Below are 12227 nucleotides of genomic sequence, written 5' to 3'. Positions count from 1 at the left end.
GAGTTAAAAGCATTGTTCATTCATGCCTATCAAATACAGTAGAACGTAAATTATTCCACTTTTGTTTGAGCCTGTTCATTCTTTGTTTAACAAGGATACACTGAAACAATTGCTAAGGAAAAAAAAAACTCTGGAATGTCAAGTAGCAAATGTTCATCTGCTACCTTGTTCTCTTGTAAACAGAAGTGAGAGATTTAAACATGGGTGCAGTCTTGTTTGAACAGAGCACTCAAATTAATTCAAACATGCTTTTCCTCTTGAAACTGCTTGTCTGGATTTGTTTTAGGGATGACATTTTTTCCACTGTTTTTTATTCAACAGTCACCCTGGGTTCTAGCCATTTGGGCTGCAACCATTTTAGGACCGGTTTCCAGTAACTGAGCCTGAATTTATAACAGCCCCAGCTCCTAGATGTCATTCATACAAGTAATGTTGTGTGTCCCACCTCCTCTGGAGCTCAGATGGGGAAAATCAGAGCAAAACTGGAATGCTGTGTGTTTTAACATAGAGAAGTGCAGTTTGTAGTTTGGGGCTGGATTTGAGGTTATGGGCTCACTTCACGATGAAGCTCATAACCTGGAGTGAAAAAGTGCAGGTCACTGGCTTCAGTGGAACTTCACGCTGTTTAACTTGAAAAATGTTTGTGTGGTGTTTCTTATTCTAGGCATATGCTTGTGTTGTGATCAGTGGTGGACGTCTCGATCAGTTTTCAAAGCCCGTACGAAAGGAGCCATTATAAAATGAAAATATGCATTAGAAATTATGTGATATGTATGAAAGCTAATTCCTATCAGAGTGGAAACGCTGTGGGAGTGAACAGAGATTAGATGTGGAACATTAATATTACAAACGCACTAAAGCCCAAACTAAGGGAAACTGGAAAATCTGCTTTAAGCATAAAGTATTTTGTACCTAAATCAAAAGAAATTTTTGAAACTCAAAATCTTTTTCATAATTCATTATGGATTCATAGGTTTAGTTTTATTTATGAATTATTTTCTTAATTATGTAATATTTTTTATGAGCAGTCTGCTGAAGGCAATTACTTATGTCAGTGTCAGTATGAAAAAGCTCATTTGATTGAATGACAGAATGATAGCACAGGTTATCCTCAGAGATGTTCTATGTGTACTGCTGTGTAGGTAATATATTGATATCCCTGAGAGAAATACTTGTATCTTTTCAGCTTCTTGCATATTTACGGATGACTCAGCTGGGGAAAATATTGAATGTTCAATGCTATTACAGAATATTTTGCATATGCCTTGTGATATTTCACAAGAGGGTAGATTGTAAGTACCCCACAGTAGTAGTGCTGAGTGGAATGCAGCTTCTCTGTGAAGTTTCATGATACCTTGAGATACTAAACAAGAGACATCCACAGATCCAGGAGCCCTGTATAGCGCTTGGGGTGACATTGGCACGGGGAAGGGTTTCAGACTCCTTCCCTCACTGGTTCTGTTACACTGCTCTTCCTGGGAGCCTTTTTGGGGACCCACATTGCTATGTGGAAGCAGAGGAGAGAGGGGGATCTACACCTCCTGCCAAGGCTTGGTTGCACAAGTGCTCCAACTGGTCAGTTGTGACGAAGTGCCCTCATCTAGCGTAACCGCAATTGTAGCACCTACTGCCTCATCCCCTGATCAATGGAGTTGCTCTAGTTATCTTTTGATACCTTTTGAAGTTCATTAGGTGGCAACTCATGCCGTTTCTTAACTTTCCCTCCCCTATCACATAATTACTTAATAGTTTGAAATATTTATTGGGCGTGAAGCTTAATTACTTCGTAGATGAGCATAACATTCAATCCTCCCTTGGGAACGTGGCACATGGCTAATTACAGCTTTGTAATTAGCCATGCAGTAGGCTTAGAAGAAACCTCTGCAAAGCCTGCTGAGCCCCGGCAGTACAACAGAAAGAAGGGGGAAGAGTGCAAACCTTGTGAAAACAAAAGGAGGATTCAAAATTCAGTAGATAAAAGAGAAGATTTTCCAGAAAATTATGATGGGGATTCTGAGAGTAATATTTGGGCTAACTTTGAGAGGCACAGGAGAAGGGAATGGGTCAGGGGGAGAGGAGAAAAACTGGAGAAGGGAGGAGGCTATTATTGTTCCAAATGTATTCAGTTGAGATACTTACAACATCCTAATGAATACAGGAAAAGACTATGTCCCACCAGCAAAGCCTCTGCACTAACTACCCTAACGAGCTAAGATCTGGTTATTTACATGAATGCTCGCTTACCTGTGGATAAACCTTTCACAGTAAATCCCAGTTTAGTTTGACTATTTTGCATTTTGAAGACTCTGGAAAAGATCCTGTAGCTTTTATTTCTGGATTTTGTGGATCAGGGGTTGGAAGTGTTACAAGGACTCTGAACAAAAATGAATTGAAGTGGACAACTATTTATAATTACACTCTATAAAATAGAGTGCATAGTAGTGTTTCAGAGAGAGACTAGCTGAGAGATTCACTATGGATTCAAGCAAAAGCAATGTAATGCTCAGCTGTCATTTCCTATGAACATAACATAACAAAAAGCAAAAGAGAAACAAAGTTTTTAAGTGACCTCTAGGAATTAGGACTTTGATTCCTCTAGTCTTCAACTCATCACCTCCTGCCATCCACTGTGTTGGTTCATTGGTTCAATATTGACTCATGAGGAAGCATGATATCCTCTGAATTTCCTACATCAGCACGTTTTCACTCGAGGACTCCCATCCAATTACAGACACGGAATAAACATGCTTGTGCAGCATGACCTGGTCACAGCTTACTGCAGTACAGCTGTAGGTTAATTGCAATTTTCCCTTCCTGTGACTTATTCACACTAATGCCATGTTCCTAAGTATTAGTTTTGAAGATCTCTGAATTTCATTAAAAGCACAATTATTCTTGGGGAAAAGAAATCTCATTTAATTAAATAAACATTATAACTCTTTTTAGAATTATTAGTGGCTTTTTAGCAGGCCACAGAAAAATAGAGACAAGCCTCATTAAATTACAGCGAAAAGCATTGCTTCTTTCTGAGATAACACTGTGGAGCAAGTATTTGAATGTGCAATTAATTACTTTTGTTCTGAGAGACTCAAAAATGAGTGCGTATCTGTACCACTCGTTTTAATGATCGCGTTTCGCAGAGCATGAGGATTTTCCATTACAGTGGTTGCATTGCAGTAGAGAGGTTTAGCTCAGCCCTAGCTTAGTTCTATATGTCTTACTAAGAAACATTTGCATTTCAGTTCTTCCATTGTGCATTTGTATGCTTTAGGAGAGCTAGCTACGTAATTACAGCAAGGTGTGGTGACCCTTCTTACACAGTGCTGTGCCCTATAGGTAACATCCAGGTGAGGAATTACACCAGCAGCATGTGGTTCCCAAGCTGCAGGCCACCTTTGGGTTTCCAAAAGTGAGATCCCAAGGTTGCAATCCCATATCTCTAATCCAAAATGCTGTCAGTACAGGTGAGAGATTGTGCTTCTGGAGACACAACTCCCCTCTTCCATACAAAGCCACTGCTGTGACCCACGGACACATCTGGTGGATCCTCAGCACTTCACTGAACTTGAGTCTCTCTGTCTTTTTCTGATTTCCCATGCAAGCTGACACAAAATGCTATCCAGAACAAAACATTGAGCACTATTGTCTTTACAAGCCTCAGATTAATACAATTTTATCAAAACAATATGATGCATTAGTCCTTTCTAGTGTGGCAATTTCACACTTAAATATATCCAAAATGCTGATGTTCTGATGCTGTGAGCTCCTGTATAGCAGTCTTTTTAGTGAAGAACCATCTTTAAACTGTTTACCTTATCTTTTAGCAAGGTTTTCAGGTAGCATCATTTTAACATCACTATGCAGCTTCCAAACTGAGCTCACTTAAATACAGTCAGTTCAGAGTGTGGGCAGAAAGGGACCTTAATCTGGCCCTCTGTACTCTCCTCAGTGTCTGCAATGTGCCCAGCTTTGCTGTTGATGTAGAGCAGAGAAGTAGATTGAGTTAAGCTGCCTGAATATGGCCAAATTGTCACAAAGGGAATTAAGAATCAGTTACTAGCACACTGTGAAACACCCAGACTTCCTATGTAAACAAGGCCAACACTAGTAAAAAAAAGGAATGAATGTTACTTTTACTAATAAGTTTGGCCAGTCCTTTAATGGCCCAGTGATGCACTATTAACATAGCTGCATATTTTAAGCTGATCCAATCCTAAAAAAAAAAAAAGAAAGAAATCATGTTCTTGGCCTTGTAAAGCATAGCTTTACACACACATCTTCTCTCATACCTCAAGATGAATATCCTCCCTATTCCCTACGTGTAATTTTCAATTTCCCTTCTTTTGTTTGACTAATGAGACAAGGTAACGCTTCAGTTAAGACAAATTAATATTCAAATAGCTGAGAAGAAAGATAAATCAATCTAAGATTTCTTAGTGGTGCATTTTCTCTGCCTTTGGAAAGAGCTCTAGGTCTTAAAGCTATAAGGTTTAGGAAAGTCCCAACAATAGTGCAGACAAAATTGAACATCACACATACAAAGAAAAGTATGAACATAAACTTCCCACACTGGCCTATTCCCAGGGTGTTTAGACCCTTCAAATACTTGTAGACATTTACCATATTTTCCCTTAGTCATCATTTGGCTAAGCTTATACATACTTAAGCCTTTTAGTCTTTCCTCATAAATCAAACTCTGCAACCCATGATTACTTTTGTTACTTTTATCTGAAGCTTTGCCAGTTTGATGACATCTTTCAGGGATCAAGGCTTATTCCAAAATTTGCAGACAGAACTGTAATAATTGCTGCTTCTAGGGTTGGTCCCAAAGCTAGAGCCCATGATGCTTAAGAAAGGGATGGTGAAAGTTTCTGAGATGCAGGGAAAACAGTGGGAATTATGCTACACTGGGCATAGACTGGTGTCCTCGGAGAGGGTTCAGACCAAAGGGGAAGTGTTCCCTTCTACTAGAATTAATTTTGCCTGTGGATAATGCATTGATGGAGTAAGAAACTTTGGTAGTATTGCAGTCTGGTTGTTAGTCCTTGAGATGAGGGACAGTATGTGAAGGAGAATTAAAAGCAGAGAAACTGCCTAGTGGAATGGGAGGTGGAAATAAGTGAGCTCGTGCTTTTCCATCTCAGTCTCTGCTGCTGCATCCCTGGGCTGGAAACTCTCAACTCATTTTGGACCAGGCAGCATCAACTGAGAACTTCTGTGAGGAAAAAAAAGTGGTGCTGGTGTAAAACAAAACTTCAGTATAATTAGAAAATGAATGCATGCAAGGAATGAAGGTGATGTCATCTGGATACAAGCAGAGGAGCAGAGCGCATATTTAATTCATACTGGCTTGGATAGATGCATGCAGACTTAAAGCTTGCTAAGCCTGAGGGCAAAGCAAAATGATAAATGGCAAAGTATGGCCTTGGAGAGGAAAGGGGGAATTGCAGAGCTTGTACTGAGATTGGTGGCAAGCTTCGTCAGGAGGGGAAGTGTAGCGCATACTCAACACCCTGCAGAAAAGGCCTGAGGCTTGGCATAGGGCTTGCTGACTCTCTCTCCGTTGACCTTCATTATTGAAACAGGTATGATGAGACCACAGCAATTTCTAGGAAGAAATGGTGTAATTTACCTCAAGAAAAAAAATGGCGAAAACATTCCTTTTAAAGTTTTACATTTGCTTCGGGTTTTGGGTGATTGGCAAAGTGGGTTTACCTGCAGCGTATAGGCTTCCTGATTTTCTCTTTGAGTATGAACTACAGTTTGTCACTGCTTTCTCCCAAGTGAGGGGACATCTCAAGTCTTATCCACAATCTAGAAAGCAAGATAAACCAAAATAAGATACACTTTGCTCACCCAGACTTCTTTTTCAGTCCCACAATTTACAGACATGTTCCTCGCTGTGAGAAATTGCTGAAGTTAAACTTGCTCGCATTTGTCCACTGGATTACCAGGAAAATAGAAAAAAACATCAATGCAGAGAGAAGTTACTTTTTCTTTCCAAAACCAGTAGAATTAAATTCTGTCAGTGAGAGATTGTTTCTAAAATACATTGTCAGATGTTGCTCATTTCCATGCGAAACAGGATCTCCTTTGCCAAATATGCATGGCGTGTTTGTTCCATGCTATGCATAGTGCTTATGGTGGGTTGCTATCATTGGTCAAATGAAAAATGAAGGCTCAGTTCCAAACTCTTAGTCACTGTTGTTCTGAATATGTGGAATCTCAAGGGAAGAAAACCAAGGCTGTCCTTTTTTAGGAAACCTCAAGGGCCCATAACGACCATTCAAGGTAATTAAACGTAGTGACTTCTTGTAAACAATTTCATTAATTTTCCCTGAGTAATTTACATTACAAAGATAAACGCGTTGTTAATAAGTGGAAAGTAAAATTTTGCCTTTAAATTTGTCCAAAAAAATAGCTTTGTAAGGTAGGCCAGTGGGGCTGTGTCCATCCTGGCCAGGGAAACCATTGTGGGATTACCAGGGCATGTTAGCATGCTGTGCCACAATTTTGGCTAATAGCAGCAGGCACTCTTCCAGACAATGCTGGGACCTGACTGAAATGATAGACAACCTTGGCTTATTTGAATTACCAGAAAAAAACGTAGTCTAAAGGACCCAGTGGCTTCCCTGCCTCTGGGGAGTGCTGTGCTCCCCTCTACCTTCAGCATCTTGCACTCAGCATTTGCAGGCAGCATTGTTCACATTTGTGAGGACTGTATGTCCTTTAAAATTTCCCTCCTGGCTGGCTTGCTGGCATGCATCTTGAGAGTGAGTGATGTGGACTAGATGGTATTTTTGAGCCTCCTCCAAATGATGAGGACATTGAACCCAGGTTTCTCACCTCCTGGGAAGTCCTGCAACCAGGAGGCAGTGAGATGAAAGGAAAGGGCTGATACCCTTCCCTTGAAATAACGCAGTTGTGTAAGGTGTGATAAGCCTGATTCTGCTGTGTGAAGCATGTCCCAGTATTTCTTGTGCTTAGCAGCTTTGGGGGACCTCATTTCTGGATTCAGGCAGTGCTTCAGCAAGCTGCGAGGTGCTCAGTCTGGGGCTGCCTCGGTGTGCTGGGAAGGAGAGCTGCGCCTGGGGAATTTCAAGTCACAAACTCCATTGGGGAGGAGAGGGTTAGACTGCAGGGCTCGTCTCAGGTTTCAGTGAAATCTTTGTGGAAGAGGAGAGGCCATGTTTAAAAATTGCAGTTTCTAATTCTCATTGCACTGAATCTGTCCCTTTCAGATGGTGTGTGCTTAGCACATTGGAAAGAGAGAACCATAACTGATACCACTGAAATGCTTGAACAAGAGTTAGTTCACAATTATCAGAAGAATTTTGTAAGATATTAGTTTGTAATTCACACATTTATCTTTTCTGCTTTTTCTGAGTGTATACTAGTAATTGTTAGGCAAACTGTATATACTTTCCTTATCCTAACTCCTTCCAGTCCTTTATGTTGGTATTCTTCCCTCTTCATCTATCTATTTTTTTATATATTGAATCATGAAAACATGATATAGAGGCATAGTTCTCGGCATTTAAAAAAACCCTATATCCAACTTGGACTTCTGATATGAGTTTATCCCCATGGATAAGCACATTTTGGATTTAAGAATTTAGCGGTGTGCTCTCTGCTTTGTTACAAGGCTGCTATTAGTGGACCAGTGTGGTGTCCACTGCCCTCATTAAAGGTCAAGGCAAACCAAATCCAACTCTGAAATTACATTGTTATCAATGTCTTTAAAGTCCTGGAATAGCTTGAATTTGTCTCGGCACACTCTCTCATCAAGCACCATGTATAAACACATCTTTTTCCCGAAGACTGTAGCTTCTGCACAGTTGGAACTATATTGAAAAGATTATTTTTTTCCAAAAGTCACTACTGCCATCAATAGTTTTATTTCCCAGCTACTCTGAGCTCATTTGGTTTTGATGCAGTCTTTTCCAGAACCAATTTGGGAATTAAAATGCAAATCCGAATGCATTATTTTGTGGTGTGTTTTAAAACTTAGGAAGGGCAGAAATATTCCTGTGCACAGAAGAGCTTAATGATACCTTTTGTATTTTCATTTTCAAGAGGCATTTGTCCCCTGAAGAGTTCCAGGAAGTCTTCAAAATGAGCATTGAGGAATTTGATCGTCTGGCACTTTGGAAGCGGAATGACCTGAAGAAAAAGGCCCTGCTTTTCTAGCCCCACCCGGATAAAATATGTGCTTAATCAAAACAAAAATAGTCTTGCCAGAACTATCACATGCACTTGCTGTTGAACCATTGTCCAGCTTCTTTGTGTTAGTATGTGTCGGGGGAAACAGGACAGATTAGATGGCAACGCGTTGGAATACAGAGAATTTGCTACTCTTGCATGACCAGATGGTTTTGTCAGTAACTCCTGGTCCTACCCAGTTTACAACGTGCAAAAAATCTAGCTTTAAATTTATTGTTGCTTGCAGTTATTGCTTGATGCAAACGGAAATTATGAAAGGAAGAGAAAAAGTGTAGCTGTGACAAAGGAAATGCATCCAACATTTTGTTCCATTAAGTTTTACAACACAATTTTTACGAAATCAAGTAAGTAATGAATATAAAATTCTCTAACGGGGGATCACATGATATTAAGAATATGGTAAAAGCCAAAGAAAAGCATGTCCGCAAGCAATTATTGCAATTGTTTATGTGTGGTACTTTTTAAGAATGAAAGCAAAAATACGGAAGCACCTTAATTCTACTTCTTATACTTTAGACACAGCCTACTCTCTAAACGGTCATATTTGTCTAGAAGGTAACTAGCTATCTTTAATTACAACACAAGAGTTTTTATTTTATTAAGAATATATTGTGACATAAAACAGTTATAATGACTAAAATGTATACAGACCTACTTAAAAATTTAGTCCCATTCATCAGGAAAACTGAAGCCTTATACAAAACTGGTTTTAGGAGTGTATTGTGCCAGTTAACTGTGTTTTCCTACTAGTTTGGGGTGTTTGGAGAACTTTTTTTTTACATTTCATGCTGCTAAAAATACCATGTAATCTTAATTATACGTAGATAGATATATCTATCTATAAAAGAATTATTTTCATTAATATATGTCCTAAGTAAAGGCATTCTTACTTTCTCCACTTTCTGGCTTTACACAGTAAGCCATGAGAACTGTGATGGCAATTGGTAGGTGTGGAAATGGAACAGTTCAGCATAAAATGTAACAAAAAAAGCTTGGTGTGCTCTATCAATAATACATCCAATTATAATCAAATATATAAAACCCTCATGCATTACTATTTGCATGTTTCTATACAAATCAATTAAAAAAAAAACAAACTATGTGATACTGGTGCAGTACCTTGAAACTATCTTAAATGACAAGCAAAGCTAACAAAATCTAGGCATTTGATATGAAGGTTAGACCTTAATATCTCTTCCAGCTGAAAGACTGTATTAAATTTAATAATTTCATATGGTCAGAAGTATGGTTGCTGACAAAGAATGTTTTAAAGTGAGTTGCTAGTTTTGTGTGATACTAAAAGAGCATTACAAAAAGTACATTTTTCAGCCATGTGTCAGTATTCTGCATTTTTACTGCCTTGAATGTTTGTACTCACCTCCTACTTCACTATGTCTTTTTGCATTTCCTTAAAGTAACTGGTTAATATATGCACTACAACACACTGTTTCAACTGGCCAAGCATTGGAAAACCATAGCATTGAACATGCCTTCTTCCAACTAACTTTCAAAATCCATGCTGTTGGAAATAAATATTTTCTCATGACCTAAATGTTTTGTCTGATGATACAAATGTTTAAAAAATTCATTAAAACAAAGACATAACTGAATGACTTTGCTAACGTGTGTATAATTTTTAGATTGCACTGCTGCTCTGGATAGGGTCTTCCCATGATATTAATGTAAATAATACGTAATTTGCATTAGTTTTGCTCAGTGAGGAGAGCATTAAGTGTACCTCCGAATGTCAAGTTACTGTAAAGTTGGTCATGATTTAAACAATCCGTCTAGCAACTTGCACATCTCACCAAGCAAAAGCTGCTTCACTGGAGATGTTCAGTGTACAGAACCATTCTGATCTGTCTGAATTCTCTCAGTGCCAGGAGGCACACAAGGCGCGAACATCGTTCCACTTCGATCGGTCTGCAGCTGCGTGCTCTGGAGTCCCAAGGGCCACAGTGCAGTCTTCTGTTGTTTTTTTCCTCAAGACGTAACCGATCCAGTTCCATCTCCTCCTCCTCAGTTCATTACTGATTTTCTCCATCTCCGAGTTGATGCTCATCGTTTCTGCAACTTTTTTTTTTTCTGGGAGGAGGTAGTTGGCCTCCTGCCCAACCCCCATGACCTGGAGGGCCAGCGGTTTTTCTGTCAGGGTGGCCTTCCCTTAGGCTGCGTTGGTTCGCAGCACCTTCTTCAATTTTATCCGGTGCACCCTCCGGAGAGGGATCCCCTATCCACCACCCAGGGGACGCACCTTCTAGCCGTGCAGCCCCAGCCGAAGGTACAGAACCATTAGCCAGCCTTAATTGAGAGCTCCTGATCACCATGCATCACACATCCATAATGCTCTTCAACCTCAGAATAGCTCGTTATGTTTTGCCTGCATGTGAAAACTGGCAGCACACTGAAATGGGCCAATCTAAAATATGATCAGCAAGGTCCATTGGTACTATGAAAATCTAAATCCAGGAGAATAATTGGTTGGAGAATGATGATGAGTAAGTTTGATGTTGGTGACAACCACTCTTCTCATCTACACCTTCGTGGGACATCAGATTGATTACAGGCATCTTCTCCATGATTAAAAATATTGCAGGTTGATCAAAGAAATCCATATACCAGTGCAGATCAGATTCAGTGCGGATCTTCATACATAATTTGAAAATTGCTTAACCACAGCAGCTATTACACTGGTGTAGGACTCAACCTATGGTGCAAGGAAAATGTGTGTTACTAGGCCACACATGGGATCAACAGTTCCATGCTGCTGTACTGTATTATGCAGATGTATAGCTGATGACAAGTGAGGACAATGAGAGCTTGTGAGCTCTGTTTAACCCATTTATGCTGTTTGGAGCCACTTAGTCTGTTATAACATCAACAACCTTAAAAGTGTCTCCTGAAGATCCTTGTCCTACTTGAGCTAAATCAGATACAGCTCTTGTTCTACATAACCCCATGTAAACCTTTTAGCTCATGAGCATCAGTTCTTATCACAACGCACAACTATACCTAGGAGTGGTACTCCTTCATCTGTCTATATTTGCTTACAGGTCAGTTTGTCATTCTGTGCTTCCTTTTCTGGTCAGCGAAGAGGAAAAAAGCACTTCGATCACATCCTAATGTTCAAAATGTTATATGAATTGCACCTATCATATTTCTGTTTACTGAATGTAAAGAAAGCTAATCCAGCTGCAGAAGTATACGTTGCAAGCTGTCTAATCTTAGATGAAGTTAATTCTATGCCTACAGTCCATAAATGAAAATAATAAGCCAGATTTTACCAAGTTGGTGCAATACCAGTCTTACAACCATTGGCAGTTCCTAGACCATGTTACCGAATTACTTTCAAGCCATCAGGACAGTACTTTGAATTGCACAGATCTCACAAAACGCCTTAACACAGTAATTCTTTGTGTTCATTATACTATTCACCAAACAGCACGTATTCGATGCCAAACACGCAAAAATATTTTAGAAGACAGTCAGTTTATCAACTTACGTTTCTACTACCAGCCAAAACCAAAAAGGAATTTTGGCTTCCATACACAAAACCTTTGCTGACGTTAGATGAACAAGTACTCTTGTGTGTCCTTTTTATTTCGTTTTCCTGAAAGTTTGAAATGGTCTGTAGATGTCTGTTCTGTGCAAAGGTGGCATAACTCAATAAGCTGTTCTGTTTTTCAGATGATACATGTTGGTGTATCACTCTATATTTAAAGCATCTGCTGTCGTATGGTGTAGGGACCTCTTTAGTTATGCTTTCTAGCCTAACTAAATTCTCATTTACAATATGATATTGTATGCTGGATTTGGCACTAGCCAAATACACCAGAGTAAAAGGGCCATAAAGTGAGTAGTGTTGTAATTCACTTCACTGCTAAGTTTCTGTGCATCACCTAAACTCTGTAAACCAGAACATGGCATACCAGAGAATACAACATTTCTGTTTCTAAAATTTATCATATTTTCCACATTTAAAAACTGCAAATTGGAATTTTAGT

General features: G+C 39.4%; 1 protein-coding gene across 1 annotated transcript in view; it reads left to right on the top strand.

The window, feature by feature from the left end:
• Positions 1-8456, top strand: part of ABLIM2 (actin binding LIM protein family member 2) — a gene marked incomplete at its 5' end in the record, with an annotated part of 113988 nt that extends 105532 nt beyond the window's left edge. Inside the window, one exon of the mRNA XM_082315586.1 lies at positions 8077-8456. Coding sequence (XP_082171712.1) covers positions 8077-8190 — 114 coding nt within the window. The 3' untranslated portion in view covers positions 8191-8456. The remainder of the gene's footprint in view (positions 1-8076) is intronic.
• Positions 8457-12227: the final 3771 nt, after the last annotated feature.

Source organism: Platalea leucorodia (assembly GCF_965183815.1).
Source record: "Platalea leucorodia genome assembly, chromosome: 6".
Taxonomy (NCBI): domain Eukaryota; kingdom Metazoa; phylum Chordata; class Aves; order Pelecaniformes; family Threskiornithidae; genus Platalea; species Platalea leucorodia.
Note: the sequence above shows the minus strand (reverse complement) of the source record. Positions and strands in the feature narration are given on the sequence as shown.